Source organism: Cannabis sativa, chromosome X (assembly GCF_029168945.1).
Source record: "Cannabis sativa cultivar Pink pepper isolate KNU-18-1 chromosome X, ASM2916894v1, whole genome shotgun sequence".
NCBI lineage: Eukaryota > Viridiplantae > Streptophyta > Magnoliopsida > Rosales > Cannabaceae > Cannabis > Cannabis sativa.
This window is the reverse complement of record NC_083610.1, coordinates 14,668,889-14,691,318: the sequence shown is the minus strand read 5'-3', so window position 1 is coordinate 14,691,318 and position 22,430 is coordinate 14,668,889. Positions and strand designations below refer to the sequence as shown.

The 22,430-nt window shown below is 34.4% G+C and overlaps 2 protein-coding genes across 2 annotated transcripts; one reads left to right on the top strand and one right to left on the bottom strand.

Moving 5' to 3' along the window:
- The first annotated feature begins 13,470 nt into the window (after window positions 1-13,470).
- On the top strand, window positions 13,471-14,596 carry LOC133031927 (uncharacterized). Its single transcript, XM_061105707.1, has 2 exons — window positions 13,471-14,033; window positions 14,141-14,596. The coding sequence occupies exons 1-2, from the start codon at window positions 13,797-13,799 to the stop codon at window positions 14,216-14,218; spliced, it is 315 nt and encodes a 104-aa protein (XP_060961690.1). The 5' UTR covers window positions 13,471-13,796; the 3' UTR covers window positions 14,219-14,596.
- A 922-nt stretch (window positions 14,597-15,518) lies between these two features.
- LOC133032049 (uncharacterized) lies at window positions 15,519-18,115 on the bottom strand. Its single transcript, XM_061105869.1, has 4 exons — window positions 17,074-18,115; window positions 16,387-16,957; window positions 16,038-16,254; window positions 15,519-15,944 (listed from the first exon to the last, which is right to left on the bottom strand). Exons 1-4 carry the CDS (start codon window positions 18,113-18,115, stop codon window positions 15,519-15,521), a joined length of 2,256 nt encoding a protein of 751 aa, XP_060961852.1.
- Between the last annotated feature and the right edge of the window lie 4,315 nt (window positions 18,116-22,430).

Genomic DNA, 22,430 nt, shown 5'->3' with positions numbered 1-22,430 from the left:
TGAGATGGAATAAAATAAAATAAATATTAATACTTTTTCCCGAAATTTGACATGTATTAAATTGTGCCCCTTTTGTCTATTTTCATTCAATTTTACTGTTTCAGTGATTGTTTATGTACTGAATCATGCTCCCCAAACTTTGATATCTACCAAATCATGCCCCTCAAACTTTGATATGTACTAAATCATGCCCCTTGAACTTTCATCCATGTTAGAATTTTTTTACTAAAGTTAGACAAAAGTCCTTAAATTTAACAATCTCAATAGTTCGGGGGGAATTTTTAACGGCCAAAAAAGTTCAAGAAGTACGATTTAGTACATGTCAAAGTTCGGGGGAAAAAATTACTAATTAGCCTAAAATAATTGGTACATGAAAGTGGTAGCTTATTATAATACATAACAACTCATTAGTTTCGAAAATAAACTTTAAGGTTACCAAAATATATTTTAAATAATATGCAATAATATAACTTAAAAATAACTATTTGATTATAAAATGTTTACAAATAAGTTTTGAAGGTAATCAAATTGTATCTAAAATTATATGATATAAATATAAAGTTTTTTTTATGTAAAAGTAACTAATTAGTTTTTTATCGGCACTATAAGTAACCAAATTGTTACTTTTGAAAATACAAGAAAATAAAAAAAAAAATGAAATTCGTAGTAGATGTTAGTTGATTGATGTTATTTATAGTATATTGTTAGAAAAGATGAAATAGTAATAACAATAATATTTTTTTTACGCAAAAGTAACTAATTGGTTTATTATCAATATCATAAGTAACCAAAAAGTTACTTTTGAAACGCAAGAAAAAAAAAAACACACAGCAGAACAGAGCAATTTTTGGATCAATTGTTTTAAAGTGTCGATTGAATTTTTCCTTCATCTAGCAACAATTTTGTCTCTAATTTTTAGGTATTTTTGGTAGTTTGAGGAACGATTTCGATAGTGAACTCATGACCGATCTTGTGACGATGGTAATCGAAGCTTTTTTGTTTGTTAATGAAGTTTTTGTTGGTGAGAATGGTTTCAATTAGTGATTTTAATCTTATGTATAATCAGAGTAAAACGATTATATAGATCTTGTCGGTAGTTTAAGAAACGATTTTGGCTATGAATGATTGATGTTATGTTGTTTATGAACGAAGCTTTTTTGTTCGTTAATGGAGCTTTTTTTTTGTGAGAATGATTCTAGTTGTGATTTTAATATTCTATAATAGGAAGCAAATTTAAAGATTTCGTTTTTGGTATTGTATTTCACGTGCTGTTCAAATTAGGATCCATCAATCTCGTAATTAGAGGAAGAATGCGGCGCATTCATGGAGCGAGATGGCAAGCTTTCTTTTTGCATTCTGTTATGTGATTTTTTTTAGTATTATGGTAAAAATAATAATGTGTTACGTTATTAAAAGGCTATTGAATTAATCAATGTTATTTATTGTTAAAATAAATCCGCACATGCACTGTCTAGATTAGCAAGATTCAGTTACAAGAATTTAAATCTACAAGTGGCCTTCGACCTCTAACAACCTAGTCAGACAAAACCTGAAGTTAGTTGCAAAGTTTGTTAAAATTGTTGCAACTAACTTCTAGCTCTTTCTTCTATCCTAAAGCTATAAATACATGCATACTCAACTGAAAAAAAGGAACATAACAGAAAAAGGTCGGAGAGGAGGAGACTTACAGAGCTAAGTCTTAAAGCCCTAGGATTAGGGCTCGGAGATCCAAGGGAAAATCATACACATAAAGGAAGAAGAAGAAGAAGAAGGAGTTAGTACATATAAAAGAGAGAGAGAGAGAGAGGTGAGAGAGAGAGAGAGAGAGAAAAAATAAACACTGTAAACACTTGAAAATTATAAAGATGATTACCAATCTTACCTATGATTTGGAATCCAATCTTGTAACTTTTTGATCTTGAAGATCTTATAGTGGAATCGAGCCATTTTTGAGGCGAGCTCGAAAGAAGAAGTACCCAGCTGAATTTTTAGGGAACCTCTATAAAACCTGGTGCAATCTCTCCTATTTTCTTACTTTTACTAATTTCTTATATCTATGCGTATATATCTAGGGTTATGATTGGTGATCTGGGAAGGGATTAAGCTTGGTTTTGGGTTCATAGCAGTCTTCGAGTTTCTTGAGAAGAAACTCGAAGCTCTGCTAGGGTTTCGACTGATTTGTGTGTGAAAGTGTGAATGACCTAGGTCTAGAGGGTAATTAGGGTTAATCAAAACGATATTGCATTTTGGGAGAGTCATTTGTTGTATGACTCATTGAACAAAACTTTGTATTTGACTTAGGGTGAAAGGTCAGTTTTGACCTTGGATAATACTTGATTTATTTTCTGTTGTGTGTAAGTTAAATTGATAAAATTCTTACATTTATGTTATTAGTATGTATATTACGTATACTAATAAAAAATTTCCTTTATCTATTTAGGTGGTTCCTTAAAAAAAAGAAAGGTAAAATAAGTCCATATATATGGTATAATTCATTAAAAGAAATTCATCAAGTAATGATGATGATTTATATATGAAATAGTAGTAGCAACACTAAATCATGGTTTGATCAAACAGTGTTTGCATATGTATTATCAAATCAAGCACGACACATAATGTACTTAAGATAATATTTCTTGTAATTGACTTTTGGATGGTGGAGCCATCAATTTGAAATCAATTATAGGGTTCTGTTTCAAAAAAGGAAAAAAAAAAAAAAAATCTATAGGGTTTGTTTGTTCAAATTATGTTTTGCCTTTTTTTGACGACTTCTCTATTACTAATAAATGACTTGTTCTTACCTACTTTCTTAATACATTAGTCTCTTCAACTCAAAGAAACCAAACAAGGTGTTGTACATTGACTACCTCTACTACCTCATACATTATTATTAGCTAGGACTAATTAAAACCCACTAATCGTATCACATAAATATTTGTATACTAGGTTTGCTTAATTTATTATTAATAATATTCAAGCTCTTAAGTCAGAATCCATCAATCCAATTCACCTAATATTGGTCTCAATGAAAGATTGAAGAAGAAGAATTTGCAGTCCATACATAAAAATAAAAAAGATTAGATTAATATTTAAACAACGATAGCCATGCCATTTGGAATATTAAAGTTAGGGTAGGATTAAATCAAAGCAACGTGAAACTACGACTTGGTAGATATTTATGTCATTCTTCATAACTTGTTCTTCCACCAACTATATAATAAATTGAATCATAAAATATTCAATCACTTGCTATAACATATTGATATCTAACTTTTATATATATTAGAATTAAGTCACGTAATGTCATTACGGATAGATAATGCTCACGGATCAAATATCAATTATCATGTTGGAAATGAAGAACAGTACTTCATCGACTAATCCAACTAAAGTAATATTAATTTGGTGATTAAATTAATTTATCGAAATAAAAATTAATTAAGGTAATATTATGTTATAATTTATCAATTTGAGTAAACATTTGATTTGATTTGATTTTTTTTTCTTTTTTATCTTTGGAACACTCCATTTATTCTCAAAGAGTTAATGGCTAAAACAATTCTTAAGATTCATGGCCTAAGTATATTCATATTCATGAAAACTACCTTGTTTATTTCTTTGTCATTAAGAAACAAGCAAAAAGGAAAAAAGAAAAAGTTACACCTTTACTTAATTCTTTTTATACTTAAATAATAAAAGATAGTACTGACTATAACTTTCTGTTTCAACATACATGTTAAAGTATTTTTGCAATCTATTTTTTTAAATGAGGATGTTCATTGTTAAAAAATCGTTTTTAAATATTAGAAAATTTACTATCAGTAAACTATTCAGATAATTTAAAAAAATTAATTTTACAAAACATATTCTAACTACAAAAAAAAAAAAAAAAAAAAAAACATTGTCATAAAATAATTAAAATAAAAAGTCTTCAATATGTGTTTTGGGAAAAGAGGATTAAAAAAAAATAAAATAAGAGATTGATTGTAGTATTCTACAAAGTACAAATGTAGGCAATAAATTTTAGTCTTTGTAAAAAAACATAATAAATCGTTATCTACTTGAAACAAAATTTGATGTATTATGTATTTTGTTGATGTACTTTGGTTTTTAATAAAATAAAATTGTTTGATCAATCTATTAATCTAATAATAATAACAATAAGTGAAAAATGATTTAGTCTTAGTAATAGTCATAGTTGTAAATATGTACATGCGTGTGGTGCCAACTTGATTTGGTTTTTTTTTTTTTGGAAGAACAGCTAGTTCATTAAACAACGAAACGGATGGGAACCACAGGGGGGGCTCCCTCCCCATGGACTACAGAAGCACTATCGCCAGAAACTCTAGCAGATTTTGCTAAACCATCGACAAAACTCAGATCACCACGTTTAACATAATGAAAATTACAATAACTAAACATCTGAATTAAATCTAAAACTGAAAAAGAAAGATTAAGGAAATGCCAATCCGGGATACACCTTCTACCATTCAAGGCTTGAGTAGCCACCTTTGAATCCGACAGCACATAACATCTGTGCCAACCTTCTTTGTACGCCCAATCTAGAGAAAGCCAAATAGCTTTTGTTTCAGCCTCCAAAGCAGAGTATGCCGAAGCCTTTGTTACCTTGTAAGCCCACATACCAGTCGAGACATTAACCATCACCACAGCAAGACCTGCTACACCTTCCTTCCACGAAGCATCTGTCATTAATACGATGTTAGCATTCGATTGATTGCCTTTGATCCCCAAAGGAACTACCTCTGAACTCACGGAAGCTCTCATTGAATCACAGTAATCCAACCACTGCTTTGAAATCTGATGCAGAAGAGGCGGGATCAAAACCTTACTTCCCTTGAAAACCAACCTGTTCCTTTCATTCCAAACAGAATGGAATAAAGAACCCATATAATTGATTATGGATCCCCTATCCTTGGAAGGAAAAAGGGTTAACATGTTCTCTATATACTCCACCATGTTGTCCCCTGGAATGTTAGAACAGTAAATAGGAAAATCACCTAAAGCCCAAAGATTTCTTATGACACTGCACTCTTTAAAAAGATGGAGACAGGTCTCCATTTCACTTCCACATAACAAACAATTCTTGTCATCAATAAAAGGCAGTTTATCCCTAGTGGGAAGTGCTCCATTGAGAGATCTCCACATCACCATCGAAGCTCTCAGATGAACTGCTGGGTGCCAAATCCATTTCCAAATATCCCTCTTTGAATTAAATCTGAAACTCTGGTTTGCTAAATAAGCACTCTTGACTGAAAAATTTCCATTCAACTTTTCTCTCCACACTATCTGATCAGAATGCGATGATGAAATCCTTGGAATCTCACAAATCTTTTTTCCCAGGGCTTCACCAAAAATTTGAAGGACTAACTCCCCATTCCACGAGCCATGAATCGATATATCAGCTAAAGTTCTTGCTGTTATCCTGTGTCTATCTAAGGCTTCCATCGTATCCCAAAACTCCCTATAATTCATCCAAGGGATCCAAGGCTGAATCCACATGTCTATTGATGAACCAGAAGCTGCAATAGCCATTGAGCTTTGAAGCACACCTGGACGAATTCCCAACAAACTTTTCCAAAAGAAAGAATCACTACTCTTTGGAGAAACAGACCAAAAGTTCTGGTAGAGGCAATACTTTTTTAGAAAACATTGAACCCACGGTTTTTTCTCGTTTTGACCCAAAGACCAGACCAACTTTGCAAGAAGAGCCTTATTCATGTCTTCAAATCTCCTTAACCCAAGGCCACCAGAATCTTTTGGTTGACAAATAGTATCCCACGACTTCAAAGCAAGAAAACGATTCTTCTCCATATGACCAAGCCACCAGTATCTTCTCACTAAAGCATCCAACTCTCGGCACACAGAGATAGGGACTTTATTGGTTGACATGTTGTAAACAGGCATAGAAGCAGCCACTGATTTAATGAGGACTAATCTCCCTGCATACGATAACAGCTTCATCTTCCACCCCTCGAGTCTCTTCTTCATACTTTCCTTGAGCTTCTTGTAATCATCTTTTTTCCTCTTTTTGAAAATAAAAGGGTTCCCAAGATGCTTCTCTTCTCCCGTTGCTTTGGAAATTTGCAAGGCTGATAAAGTGTCCTCTATTTTGGATGTTGGCAGATTGTTTGAAATTAGAACACTTGATTTAACCTTGCTGCAAGACTGACCAGACCACATTTCATACATTGACAAGCAATTTATAATCTCCTCCGCTTCCTTGACATTGGCTCTAGTAAACAAGATAGTATCATCCGCAAACATCAAATGAGAAATAGCTGGAGCTTCTTGGGAAATCTTGATACCATGTAATCTTCCTCTATGTTCAGCTCTCAAGATAAGTTTAGACAGCACTTCTTGGCAAAGGAGGAAAATGTACGGGGATAGCGGGTCACCTTGTCGAAGACCCCTCTGAGGTCTAAACTTCTTCAAAGGGCTGCCATTTAAAAGAACTGAAAAAGTCACACTCGTGACACATTCCATGATAAGTTTTCGCGCCCGACTGTCAAAACCATTGAATTGTAGCACGCTATCAATGAAGCCCCATTCCATTTTGTCATAGGCTTTATGCATATCCAGTTTAATTGCCATAAGGCCTCCTTTCCCTTTCTTCCTTCTGATTTTGTGTACCAATTCCTGAGTTAATATAGAAGATTCAGCTATCCAACGACCTGGAAGAAAAGCCGATTGGAGAGGAGAAACCAAATTATCCATAATAGGCCGAAGACGATTTGCCAAAATTTTTGCAATCACCTTGTAGTGAAAACTACACAAGCTTATAGGCCGAAATTGCTCCATCTTGACCGGATGCTCAATCTTCGGAATCAAACAAATAAAGGTATGATTGAAACTTGCATCCATAGATCCCGTAGCAAAAAACTCTTTCACAACTGCAATCAAACTCTGCCCAACTAAATCCCAGTACTTCCTGTAAAAACATCCCGAGAAGCCATCGGGTCCCGGAGCTTTCAACGGATGAAGACTGAAAACTGCATCTTTAATTTCTTCATCAGAAGGAATACCCACCAGAGAAGTATTAGACTCATTATCAACCTTTTCTTCAATTAAGCTATCATCATTATTGAAGGTAGCACATCCTGAAGCCTTGTAAAGATCAATAAAATACTCAGTAGCTATATTACCAATCTTTCTTTTGTTGTCCCATAGTTTCCCTTGCTTGTCTTGTATCGACCAAATCTGATTTCTTCGCCTTCTAACTGTAGCTGCGGCATGAAAGAAAGTCGAATTTCTGTCCCCGAGCTTAAGCCAAACTTCCCTAGACTTTTGTCTCCATATATCTTCTTTTTTCTGCCAAGCCTCAGCTAGTTTTTCTTGAATTTCCGCCTCCTCTTCACCAAGGGCAGGAGTACAGTCTTGGCTTTGAATCCATTTTATACGTTGTTCCAGGGAATTGATAAGCTTCTCCATGTCTCCAAAGCATTGTTTCTTCCAAGTCTGGAGACTCCTACGAGTGTTGTCTAAATTTTTGAGAAATCGTCTCGAAACCTCGGACCCCGAAGAACACCAAGCTTGTTCAATGATTTCCTTGCAGGTGCTATCTCTGGACCAAGCTTCAAAGAAACGAAAAGGAATAAATCCTTTGCTTTTAAACATGAACGAGTCCAATAAGATAGCAGCATGATCCGATACAGTTATAGGAAAATTAAGCACCCCTGCATTAGGATAGGTGTTGACCCAGTCAGTCGATGCCAAAGCTCTATCCAGCCTTTCACGAACTAAACCCCCTTTAAACCTCTTATTATGCCATGTGAACTTGCATCCCGTAGCTCGTAAATCCACTCCACCAGAGAGATCCAAGAAATCGTTCAACCACTGAAGGTCCCTGTGATTAACCTTACGACCCCCTTGTTTCTCTTCCGCATTTCCAATACAATTCAAGTCCCCTATAACCACCCAAGGGTCGTCACAATTTTCCACTTTCGAACACAACATATCCCAAAATATCCTCTTGTCATTCTCATAAGGAGGCCCATAAACCGCAAATATATTCCACCATTTATTTTCTTTATCATCCCAAACAAGAGCTTCAAAGTATCCATTTAAAACCCTTATAACCTTGATTCTAACATCCCATTTCCACAATAAACAAAATCCCCCAGCCAAATTAATGGCCGAAACACATTCCACACCATGATAACCCAATTGTCTAGCAATCCCCTTCATTCTATCCTTTCCCAATTTAGTCTCCATTAGAAAAATACAATCAGGCTTGTATTTTCTATCCCAAGCCCTTAAGGCTTGGACTGCCGAGTCCCTTGCGAGGCCTCGACAGTTCCAAGAAAGGATTTTCATTGGGACGTGGGGGGCTTGATAAGGGCCGCCTCCTCGCCCACATGAAAATTTGACACACTTTCAACTCGAACTTCTACTAAATTCATCTCACCTTCCAAATTCTTCACAGAGTCAGATAAGTCCTTCCTTGTCGACTCAGTCTTCGTCTTCCTTGTAGTAATGGTTGATTTGGAATCCTTCCTCCTGCGCTTATCCTTCCTTGTAGACGAGGAAGATCCTGCTCCAGAACCCATCTTGAATGTCGAGTTGGAAGCACTCGGGGAGAATGGATCCATCTTAGGAAGAACTTGTGAGAATTCCCTCGAATTAAAGGCAGTTTTAGGAACATAAGGGACAAGAGTCAGACTTGTTTTCCTTTTTCTTGGTTGAGGACAAGGATGAATTTCGTTAGTGACATCAAGAGGGTCATGAAATAAAGTAGGTAGAGGCTCAAATTTATCTACTTGGGCCGGGCCCATAAGTTCTTCAGCTAGCCCAATCTCCTCTGCATAATCGGGCCAGGGAAAATGTGTGATTTCAGGATGGCAATGGGGTTGTCTTGACTTGCAAACTTTTTCATGTGGGCCTTCGGTCATTTGGGTATAGGTTGGCCCATTGTTGGACATAATTGTAGCAATAACCCCCCTATCCTTTTCATTAGGAAGAGGCCTAGAGGAAAAGGTCTTAATGATTTCCTCTTCTGTCATAGTCGAAGACTTACCCAAAGCGGGTCTTCTCCAAAAGCTTGGGGATATGGATCGAGCACGCCTATCCTTAATTGAAATTGCAGGCTGGCCTCTCAAAGTTGCAGAAGAAAGCCTTTCATTATCCACTGGACTAGTCTCTTTATTGACTATTTTCAAATTCTTTCTCGAAATGGCATCTGAATTTCCTCCCTGGACTCTGACTACTTTCCTCATCGGTTTGCCCTGCCGGAGGTCCACTCTCGGTGGCTGTGGCTGCAAAGGGCGTTTGCCTTTCCCATCTTGCTCCGCCGTGTTCTCCTCCCTCCTCAGATTCCTTGAACCAGTCGAATTTGCCATATTCCTAAACCAGTTCAATTGGTTTCTTGTATTAAAACAACTTATAACAGCAGATTCGACTTTGATCCAAGGTCCAAAAGCACGAACAGCCTTGCCTTCAGGTGGATAGACGTAGACAGTATCTCCTGCACAGTTCTTAGCCTCGTGACCGATTCTTCCACAATTGTAGCAGAATCTTGGTAGCTTATAATATTTGAATTGTATCCACTCCTTCCTTCCTCGCATTATATCCAGATAAAAGCCATATGATAATTGATTATGGACATCTATCTCTACCTGAAATTTGAAGAATCCCCTCCTTGTGATTAACTTCTGATCCCCTGTATCACTACCCTTAAAGGACCCGGCTTTTGAACCCACAGTTCTAATGTTAGCCCAGTGCAAATAGGGAGTCGGCAGACCTATTGCTTGCACCCAAAATAGAGCTTTACTCATATCAACGTTAAACCAAGCACCATCTTCCGGCCATTCCTTCACAATCAAGAGTTTGCCATTAATAATCCAAGGTCTGTTATGTAATATTTCCACACAATCTTCCTCCAAGTCAAAGAAAATCCCCCATAACCCTTGTCTAAGAGTCTTGAACTTCCACAGCCCTTGAAGTTTAGGCTTCCAAATGTGATTCAAAATCTCTTTCAGCCTGTTTCGAGAAACTCCAACTCCGTCAAAGAAGCATGCCACAATACCAGTTCTAGTCACTTCTTCACTCAACTCAAAGTCCGGCTCCAGTTCTAAAGTCATGGAATGAAGAAACTCTTGTCGAACCGCTTCCATTTCATCCATTTCATCCACATCATTTCCCTTTTCCTGTGACTTATCTCCTCCCTGAATGGGTTGAACATTGTCTTCATTGCCTGTCTCCCTCTCCACCGTTCTGACCTCATTTATCACATTTGATACATTAGGAATGTTAGTTGGCTCATTAATATCGTTCTCAGAGGTGTTATTAATATCACTACCAACATCCATCATATCTCCAACTTGTTGATTCCCCATGACTCCATCATTAACTATATTTTCCACTGTTCCCACGTTTTCCATAGGGATATTATGATTCGAGTTCATGTTTACCACACAGAAAAAAAACACCAAAGAGCTTTTGAGAAAAAGAGAATCTTGTGAATACCCACAACAAACTTTTAAGGAAAAAACAAAAGGCAGGATTGAGTTTTTGAAGGTTGAAAGTAAACTACCCAAGTATAACACTTTAGCAAAGACAAGACCTGTCAAGTTGGACTATCCAACTCTCTCAAAACGAGAGAAAACTATTCCTTACATAACAATAGTAATATACCATTTCTTGTACCACACAAAAATTTGACAACGCCAACTTGATTTGGTTAGTATGTTAAAAAATCTGCCAAAATATAAATTGTGTTGTGCTAAACTATAAGAAAATACGGGTCTTGCATTGCATGTTGTGTAAATAATTTTATAGGGTAGGTCTGAGTCATGTTCTACTTGGGTTGAGTCGTTTTTTTTAAATAAACTAAGATGTCGTTTGGTAACACTTTTGTTTTTTAATTTTTTAATCACAAAATGAAAATAAAATTTTTGTTTTTAAAAAAATTATTTTTAAAAAACAAAAATGCGTTCTGTAACCACTTTTGTTTTTCAATTTTAAAAACAAAAAACAAAAGTGTATTCAGTAAACTTCATTTTCATTTTCATTTTTTTGATTTTATTTAAGTCGGGTCAAGATCCGGGGTTGGATTCGGGTTCGGATCAGAAGTCGGGTTCAGCGCCAAGGCCGTGAGGAGGGGATTTGGGTCCGGGTCTAGTTGTAATCCAAAAGATTGATTAAAAAAAAAACTGTTTAAAAAAATATTGAAAGTGATTTTTTTTTTGTTTTTAAAATTTTAATTTCTAATTATAAAATTGAAAAGTAAAAACAATTTTATAGAACATGCTTTTGAAAAATATTTTCACTTTTTCACTTTTAAAAACAGAAAACTGATTAAAAAAGTGTTACCAAACGACACCTAACTTATTATTTTCTTATACGGACTTAAATTTGTGCTTCACGTTTTCTCATTTTATCATAATTAATGACCTAACCACTAAACTATATATGTGCGTGTGTGTGCTTTTTTATTCTAATTAATGAGCTAACTACTAAACTATACTTTCTCTCATTTTTTATTATAATTAAGGGTGATCGATAAAATGTTAAAATAACAAAAATAATTGCATTACGCAATAGGAAGATAAGATTCTTCCATCTAAGAAAGTTCATTGTCTATTCAAATATATAGTATATGCTAAACTAATTTATCAGTGACAATAATAAAATTGCAACTTACATAAAGAAAATATGCCTCTTTAAAAAATTAGATAATAAACTTTTATATCAAGAAAGAAAACTTATAATGTCTTTTTCGTCCCACCAAGAAAAAATAGTGAAAAGAAGTGAATTATTATGAAATATTTAATAAATATATAATAATTTTCATATTAAAAAAATTCTTCCCAGGTGAATTTTATTTTATCTAAAACTTTATTTAAAACTTCACAATTAAATAATTTTTACAAACCAAACTTTCTTCTAAGAAAATAAACTTATCTTATATATTGAAGTCCTTTGAAATTAATGCTTTTAAGGAAAAAAAAAGGAGTCTTAGCCTATTGGAGAACATTATCCTACAAATTAAATGTAAAAGTATTGAGCAATATATAAGAATATGGGCTACTCCACTCATTGCCAATTGGTTTTGAGATGGAACCACATGATTCTCAACATGGTATCAGAGCCATATCCCTAGCGGGTTAGCCAGCCGCACAAGATCCAGATAGTGCAAAGACGTCTGAGATCCGAACAAAAATAAGCGAGCAAATGACATTGGTTTTGAGATGGAACCCCATAATTCTCAACATAGTCAAATAAAACCCAAATAATCTTACAAAACAAAATTATTCATAATGGCATGCAAACCAAACTTTAAAATTGACCTTAATTGTCTTACAAACCAAACACACCATACTTACACACATCATATAATTTGTTAACAATAATTACACGTGATTTTATAAAATATAATTACAATTATTAGAATATGAATATTTAGAGTACTTTCAATAGATGAGTTAAAATAATTCAATCATTAAAATATACATAAAAAATATTATAATTTTGAGCTTCCATCAAATAAGCTAAAATTTATACAATTTTTTTTTAACTCAATAAAAAGTGCTTAGCTAAATATAAAGATTACTATTCATTGAACTACAAATATTTTATTATTTTTATTTAACTCTTTTTCATACGTGTGTTGTATTATTATATTTTTCTTTTATAAAATAAATGAAATATATTAAAGTATCATATTTAAATAATGTAAATAAAAAATAAAGAAATTAGTGTATGATATAATGTAAAAGTGTGAGGTAAAATAAAAAAAAAATAAAAAAATTTAATGAGGTAGTTTGAAGAATATAGTAGAGAGCCTGTTCGGAATGCTGTTACAGTCATTTTAGTTTTAAAAATGAACTAAGTTTTTATTACTATTATTATATTATCACGCTTTTTGATGTATGATACTTTTAGATTAATTTTCTAATTTAACTCTATGTTTTGGTAGAGAAGAAAAACGGGAGAAAATAAAATAGAGAAAAACAGATTGAAGCAATATTTGAGATTATTTAGTAAACGACAAAAAAAAAGAGAAATGAAAAATGAAGAAAAAAATATAAGTGGGTCTCACCAAAAAATATTTTTCTCCTAAATAAGAGAAAAAAGTGAACATGAATATTTTTTTTTATTGAAGTAAGATTATAATATTTTTTATTTAAAATAAAATAAAATTAATACTATGGATAAAATAGTAACCAACATAAACATATAATTTTTCTTTCTTTCTAATTTTTAACTTAATACCAAAAAACTTAATAAAAAGTATTTTATCTCATTTTATTTACATTTTATTTCCCCCCAATATTTTCTTTTTCTCCTATTTTTATTCATCTCTACCGAATATAGAGTAATGGCGTATTTTCGAGCTCATTGTGATATGTCATACTTAAATGTAGATTTTCTTGTACCCATTCTTTTATTTATGCTCAAAATCATATTTTTCATAGAGATTTTTACACCTCATGTCAAAATTGATACCTTTTTTACATTTTTATCCATACACGGTTTTTTAAACTTTTTTAACTTTTACATTTTTCAATTTTACTTTTCAAAAAGTTTAATAATTACAATTTTACCTTTTCCCTTCTTCCTTACACACGTACACGCACGCCACCTCATAACTCCTTTCTTATTTTTTTTTTTTTGAATTTTTCATTTATCTGATTCTTCCACTCTTCAAACCGAGCTTCCCACGATCACCATTATCAAGCCCTAACCAATTTCTTCTTCCCACGATCACCTTCTCCAAGCCCTCACCCACGTTTTCCTCAACCTACATTGTCATCCTCCACTATATTTTCTCTATATAAATGGCAACCACTAGAAGTGGTTCGAAATCACCATCTCCGGCGAAGAAAGTTTCTAAAAAATCGAAGAAGGCTCCAACTGTTACTTCCAAAGTCGAACCTAAGATGGGGTTAAAAAAAATTGCTAAAAATTTAGTGGCTGATGTTCCAGAGACATCGGGCACTAAGAAAAGAGCCCCTCCTGTTAAAGCCGATGCTCCTAAGACTAAGAGAGCAAAAATTTCCAAGTCTGCACGCGATGTAAGTTTCTCTTTGTTGTTTTTAAATTTTTCTTTAGTTTTTTTCTGGTTGTTTTATTTGTGGTGTTACATTTGATGATTTAAAGTTTTCCCCATTTTTTGTTCTAGGTTTCCTCAGATTCTGATTTTGAGGATGAAGTGCATGGTGAGGACCAAAAGCCCAAAGTTGAATCAAAGGTAATTTAAATTTGCTTGGTTTCATTTTATTGTGTTAATTTTTACATGAGCTTTTTAGGTCACTGGTTTAGGTGTTTATTAGGATGTTTTTATGTTTTTTTGGTGTTCTTTATGTATTTCTGTCATGTATTGTGGTTGATGTTGTTTTGTTGTTTTTATTCAGTTGTTGTTTGGTTGTTGAAAAATTGCCCAGTTCAATTCGTATTTTGTTACAGTTTTGAATTGCTTTTCCCCATTGGTTGGTTATATGTTTATTGTGAATTTGTTTTCGGTTGTTTTACACACTATTGGTATTGAGAAGCATTTTACTAATTTCAATTGCAACAAGATCTTTCAGTGTTGTTTATTCTTTAGTTTTGTATATGTTTATTGTCAGTTTTTTCTCGGTTGTTTTTCTCGGGTGTTGTTGCCCCACTTTTTTGCTTTGTTTGATGAGTTCAAAAAGGAAAACAAACCGGTTTGTTTAGACCCTTTCGAAGTTGTTAAGGTTGATGGTTTGCCTCAACAAACCTCGAAGTAAGTTGTTTTTATTTTTTATTTTCAAATGTTTTTAAAATTTGTAATGTTATTTTCCTTTTTTAAGTTTTTCTGCTGTTGTTTTTTGGTTGTTTTGCAGTGACTGTGGTTGTTTCGTTGCATCGTTCGCCAAATACTTTATTGATATGAAACCGATTCCTCCCATATTTAATGTTGAGAAACACCGTGATAGGCTTGCTGTGTTGTTCTATAAGTATGCTCGCATGAAAGAAGTGGAATTTATTGATAGTGAAGATGAGGCTCCTCCAAAGGATTCAAAGAAGAATTTGTCTTAGTTATCTATTGGTTGTTGTTGGAAATACTACTTTTTTTTATGTAGCTTTTATTTTTTCTATTACCAGATTATGTTCATAATCATAGACAAGTTGTTGTTTCTATCATGTTTTTTTCTTAATTGGAATTGGTTTTTAATTTGTTCATATTTTTGGATTTTTAATCTTTATATTTACTCTTAGTCATGACAGCATACTATTAACAACCTTATTACAACCATCTGACAAACAACTAAATTGCATTTGTAATCACTTTATGTAGTTTATTTTTCCTTCTTATTAATTTCAACCTTCTTCCACTCATTTAATTATTTAACTATAATATTTGATGTTCTTTTGTATATTAATGATAATAATACCAATTCCCTATTATGAATATCTCTCCACATAAAAAATCACAATAAAAAAATGTATGTAACAACCAATCGTAATATGCAGTATGTGTTTTCTAAATGTTTTAATATAGTTGTTTTTTGGTTGATGTGTAGTTGTTTCCACTTCTATGCTGTAATTCTTCTGCAGGTCTTTTTGTTATGTCCCTTTTGTCCACACTTGCCACACTTGTTTTGTTTCTTTGTTTCCCAAGCTGCTGCCATTCTTCTTTTCCTCGGCCTTCCAGACTTGATTCTCTCCTTTGGAGGCAACACTATGATTTCTTTAAAAAATTCTGGAAGTTCCCATTCTCTTACGTTTCCAACTGGGTATACTGTTTCTTCATATGTTTGCAGCCATGCTTTTGATGTGTAGTATTGTGCACAGTAGTTGTATGTGTTTATGTTCAAGTCCTTCATGACGGCGACTGCATGGTTACATGGCATTTCATCTTTTTGAAATCTATTGCATGCGCACGTCTTCTCCTTCAAGTTTACTATTCTTGTTCTGTCTTCATCTATCACCTCAAACAGGTTCTGGTTTGCTGGTTTCACCTGCATGTTTTAAACCAACTTTAAAACAACCAAAAAACTATGCAAAAACAACTGTTTTTATTTTACTTTATGCGAACGATAATCTGAACTTACTGTTAGTCGCAATGACTGTACATAGTTCCCTATGAGTTTTTTCTCAGATGATGGTGTCAGCCTTGTTGTGCATTTTTGTGCCTCCTTTCTATTATTGTATGTCCACTCTTGCATTTGTGCCCTCAAGCACTCCATTAATGTTGTCACTGGTGTTTCCCTTGCTGCTAAATTTGCTGAGTTCAGTGCCTCAGCTATGTTTGATGTCATGGTAGAGTACCTATAATTTGGACAGTTTCTGTCATAGTTCTACTTTTGAAAAAAAACTCAAACGCAACGCAAAAACAACGCAAATACAACGCTCTAAATAGGTGAACATATCATTAATTTTATCCTTCTTATTAGTTTTCACCTGTTGTTTTCTGAATGATACCTTGACCATTTTTCATGGCCAATTTTCTCCAGGTACGGTCTTATGCGCTTATCCAAGTTGTCTAGCTCCCTCATATGGAATTCAAACTCCATTTCTGTGTAAGCTTTTGCAGCTGCAAAGAATGGCACTCTGAAATGCTTTGCATTTTTCTTGAATTTTGTTTTGAGGTTCGACAAGAGGTGGAAGATGCAGTAGCCATGTGTTATTTCAGGGAACACTTTCCTAGTTGCTTTGATGATGCTTTCATGTCTGTCTGATATTAGGCATTGACATTCTCGAACCCCGAATGCTTCTTTTATTTTTTTTAAGAACCACTCCCACGATTTATCGTTCTCAGAATCAACTATGCAGTATGCTAGTGGAAAAATTTTCGATTCTGCATCTTGTGTGTTGGCAGTGAGCAACGTGCCTCCATACGCGGCCTTTAGGAATGTACCGTCTACCACGATGATTGGTTTGCAGTTTGGCCAACCTTTTATAGCAGCATTCAATGCAACAAATGCATATTTGAAACTGTCATCATCATCTTTCTCTATGTCTATTAATGTTCCTGAATTTTAATCAAACAGGATTTTGTCAAACAACATGTACTCAACGAAATAACAACGCAAAAACAACTGTTTTTTCACAAATATTTTCAAAGTAAAATTTTTAAATTTTTTTTACCTGGATTTGTTTTCTGTAGCATGTACAGGTATCTTGGCAAGAGATTGTACGACTCTTTAGCATTTCCATGTAGCTGGGTTTGTGCTCGCTCTTTACTACGCCATGCTTTCATGTAATTCATCTTTATTCCGTATTTGTCTTTCATTTCTGTCTTTATGTCTGCAGGGCTGCACTTTGTTTTCAGGTTCAAGAATTTTGGTTTTACAAAATCTGCTATAAACTTTGATGTAGCTTGTCGTTGATCTCCAAATCTTATTGTAACTGCACATGTGTGTTCTTCTTCGTAGCTCCTTATTATGAATGTTTCTGTGTTTCCATTTTTTGTAGCCTTTAAACTCCATTTGCAGTTTGTGTCCAAACACACTATGTTGTATTCTTTTGTGCAAGATTTCACTACTTTGTATTGAAATGTCTTCTTGATTGCAAAGTAGCATAGTGTACTTATCAATGTTTCTTTGTCCTTGTAAATTTGCCCCTTCTCTATTGTTTCATGTCGTTTGTCATTGATGATCATCATTTCTGTGTTGTCCACTTCCTCTTCTTCTTCCTGGTTGTTTTCTAGTTGCTGTACCATTTCTGCAGCCACAAGCTTTGCATAGTCGGTGAAGTCGAAATCTTCATCTACTGCTGTAGTTTTTTCTCTGTTGTTTTCTGGTTGTTGTATGGTTGATTCTGATGACACTGTTACTGTTTCTAGGAAAAATGTATCAACTTCACCAGATCCCATCGTCTGCGCAGATAGTTGTTGCTTGGAAGTTGTTGCCGTGTTGTTTCCAGGTTGCTGCAAGTCTTCCTGTGCTGCGTTGTTCTCATACGATTCCATGATCATATTGTTCCACACCATTGTTTGGTTAGGTGGTGCCGTGTTACTGGTTTTGTTCACACACAATGGGTACCTTGTGAAATCAACCTCCTTCGTTAATAGCTTTATGTAGAACAACAGACTTTTGTCATCCTTGATTTGTAGTGGTTGGCCTCCTTCCTTCAGTTGATATTTCAGTTGTAGTTGTGTTGATTCATGGTTGCATTGGAGTTCTTCCATCATTATTCTCATTAGTTCATCAAAAGTGCACTTGGTCGAAATTAATTCTCCACTTGATTCATAATCAACATAGTTTTTGTTGTCATCCCAATGCCCATTGCTCTGCACCAATATTTGTAATGGTTCTCGCTTTCCCGAAATAATGTAAATTATTTACTTGGTTCAGCTTTTTGTAGTTGCAAACAACTATTTTAATCGTCAAAACAACCAATAAACAACTCTTTCCAAAGAATAACTTATGCATCTAACACTTTCAGCTGGCCGACTATTTATATAGCTTAAATCAACTATCAAACAACTATTTTAAAAGCAATCAGTAATTAATAACAATAGATTCATATTTTCTAGTTTGTAGATCCCAAACAACTATTATTCCACTGTAAAACAACTTGTAAACAACAGTTTTCAGAATAAAACACTGTAGCAATTATTTATATGCGTTAATGTTTATTTTCATGCAAACCGTTGTTGTTTTTTTCTCAGCTTCATCAATATTTCATTATTATTTCAATTTAATTCGGTTTTCATCAATTAATATCAAATTACTATTCATCTACACTAAAAGATGTTTTCACGTTCCTGAAAAAATTTGTTTACCTTCAATTCTCCTTCTGATTCAATCATGGGTGAGTTTCTTTGATTTCCAGCTCTCCTTCTACTCGGTTCTTCTCCTCTGATCGCGATTTCTTTGTTCAATGATTGTTGTTTTTGAGTTTTTTTGTACATCAATGGAGGTTTCCTGGGTTTTTTTTTTCCTTTTCGTTTTTGATTTTGGATTTTCGGGATTCAGCTTGTTTCCTAGGAGTTCTACATTTTTTTAGATTTTGATTTTGCTGGTTTTGGAAGAAAGATGGTTGAGATTGGGTTGTTGGGGTTGGATCGCTGGGTCACGAAGAAGGCGGTGCGATTTGGGTCACGAAGAAGATGGTGTTCCGTTTTGCTTGGCCGACATTTTTGTAATTAACAACTTTATAGTTTCTATTTTTGTTTATTTCCTTTTTTAGGGTCATAAATGTAAATTTATTACATTTTAAGTTTATAATAGAAAAAATCTCTTTTTCATATCAAGTCATTGGAATAATTGAAGATGACTATACTGATAGTGAAAGTTAGTTAATCTGTTATTATTGTGGTGTAATCATTTCAGTTAGTTAAAGTTTGCTACAACTGTTTGTTAGCTCATTAATTCTTGTACTCAGTATTTTTCTTATCAATATATATACCAAAATTGTCTCAACAGTTCAAGTGAGGAGCAAATTATTCTCTCCATTTCCATTCAGTTCATTTCCATTTCATTTTTCTCTCTCTGTAATTTTGGGCTTTCTTATTTTCCTTCATGGTATCAGAGCTTAAATGGCCAATAATGGCGAGCAAGATCCAATCAATCCTCAAGCTCTAGTTGCAAATCTTGCTCAAGAAGTTGCATTACCAAACAACAATCTCCTACCACTCAATTTGAGACTCGATCGATCTAACTATACACTGTGGAGATCATTGGTTCTTGCAGTAGCTCGAGCTTACAACCTGGATAGATACATTCTGGGAACAAATCCTTAACCTCCTCGTGTTCTTGTACATAATGTTCCCAACCCTGCATTCTCCACTTGGTTACAATTTGATCGATTTCTAACGCACTAGTTAATGAACTCTGTAACCGAGGCAATGCTTGGTCATGTTATCAATGCTCGTACCTCTGTTTAAATCTAGATAATCTTTGAACAATTGTTCGCCACAAGATCAAGAGCTAGATTGCTCTAGATAAAAGGTCTGCTTGAGTCGACCAAGAAAGGCTCCTTGTCCATCGATGAATACATTCTGAAAAATGAAGCAACACAGTAATACTATTGCTGCTGTTGGCCAATCTCTTTCAGATGATGATATGATCTTATACATTCTTGGAGGTTTAGGATCAAAATATGAGGCTGTCATTGTCAATCTCACAACAAGATCTGAAAATCTAACCATTCAAGAAGTACAATTTATGCTCCAAAGTCAAGAAATGAGAATCAATCAACTTACCTTAGATTCCCTCAAAAGTGTTCAAGCAAATCTTGCAAATTTATCCTTCAACAACAACAATCGAGGTTCCCGAAACCATGGTGGTAGAGGTTATCGTGGATCAAATCGAGGGGGAAGAACAACCAACACTAGCTATGGTGGCAGAGGCAGAGGAACTAACAGACCTATCTGTCAACTCTGTGGAAGAATTGGGCACATTGTTGTGAAATGCTTTCACAATTTTGATATCAATTTCATTGGACCACCTACATAAAATGGACCTTCAACATCCTAACCCTAACTGAAACCCCTCAAGCTCACCTCTCACAAATCTCGACTGCAAGTTCATGAAGGTCTCTACCAACTTCAAGTCACAAATCCCAAGCTATCTGTCCAACCTTCAGCTATACCAGATTCCACAATCGTCAGTCCTACTGCCTACAATCACACCACTACCAGCAATCCAGTTCATGACAAACACAAAACATTAGATATTTGGCATTGTAGGTTTGGACACCCCTCTTTAAATGTCTTAACCAAAGTTCTTTCTCGTGTAGCACCTCATACAAAGTGTAATAAAACTACTTTCTGTGATGCTTGTCAAATAGGCAAGCAACACCATGTCAATTTTAAAAGTACTGTCAATAAAACAACAATGTCTTTTGAATTGATTTTATCTGATGTATGGGGACCCCCTTTTCACACATCTAGTGATTGTTACAAATTCTATCTCAGGTTTGTAGATGATTTTACAAAATATGTCTGGTTATTTCCTATGAAAACAAAATCATAAGTGAATAGCTTATTTCTTCAATTTAATGCCTATGTTGAAAGGCTCTTCCAAATAAAAATTAAAAGTGTGCAAACTGATTTGACAAAAGAATATGAACCTCTTCACAAACTGTTCCAGTCTCTAGGTATAGTCAAAAGAAATTCCTACCCACACACTCACCAACAACAAGATAGAGTTGAACGAAAACACAGGCATGTTGTTGACACAGGCCTAACTCTCCTAGCTCAAGGCACAAATACCATTAACTTTCTGGTGGGAAGCATATACCTCAGCTACCTACATCATAAATAGACTCCCCAACTATACATTAGACTTTCTTTAACCCTATGAAAAGCTATTCAAACAAAAACCAGATTACAACATGTTCAAGGTTTTTGGGTGCTCTTGTTTTCCCATGTTAAGACCCTATGAGACTCACAAAGTGTCCTTCAGATCAGCTAAATGCTTGTTTGTTGGTAACTAACTCAACTCCAAAGGGTACAGGTGCTTACACCCTAGTGGTTGTGTCTATGTATCTCAAAGTTTGACCTTCAATGAACTGGAATTTCCTTACAATAATCTGTTTTCTACTCACACTTCCACCCCTTCTGTCCAACACAACTACATTGACTCAAACACATACAAAGTACCTACCTTACCAACACCACAGAACCCTCCTCCTCCCCCACACTATCCTCCACTAAAAACACCATTTACTTCCACATTTGATAGTATCACTACTGACCATAGTCCCCACTCCTCATCATCACATCAGTCCTCAACTTCTAGCTCCATCACTCCACCTATTACTCAAAATGTGCATCCCATGCTCACTTAAGCAAAAATAAGAATTTTCAAACCCAAAACATACATCACCACCATAGATACTAATCTATAACTAACAATGATTTCTGCTGCTCTTGCAAATCCAAAGTGAAAAAAATGCTATGGATGTTGAAAACAGTGCCTTAAAAAGGAATGATACTTGGATTCTTGTTCCAAAACCATTTGATGCTCAAATAATAAGCAACAAGTGGATTTTTTGAATCAAGTATAATGTTGACAGTTTCATCTCCACCTACAAAGCCATGCTTGTGGCCAAGGGGTTCCAATAAATACCTGGAATATACTTCTTTGAGACATATAGTCCCTTTGTCAAACCTTGCACAATTAGAGTTATATTCACCATTACAACCACTTACAATTGGGAAGTATAATAAATTGACATTAACAATTTTTTTCTTAAATGGAGAACTTCAAGAAAGTGTTTACATGGCTCAACCACAAGGGTTCACTGACCCTCAGTTTCCCAATTATGTTTACAAATTAAATAAGACAATCTATGGTCTTAAACAAGCTCCTAGAGCTTGGTATGACAAAATCAAACAGTTCCTACTGTCATAACATTTTCAGGAATCAAAATCTGACACTAGCCTATTCTACAACAACAATCAAGGAACTCTATTATTGCTCTTGCTCTATGTTGATGACATATTTATAACTGGAGGAGACAATCAACAATTACAACAAGTAATCAAAGCTTTA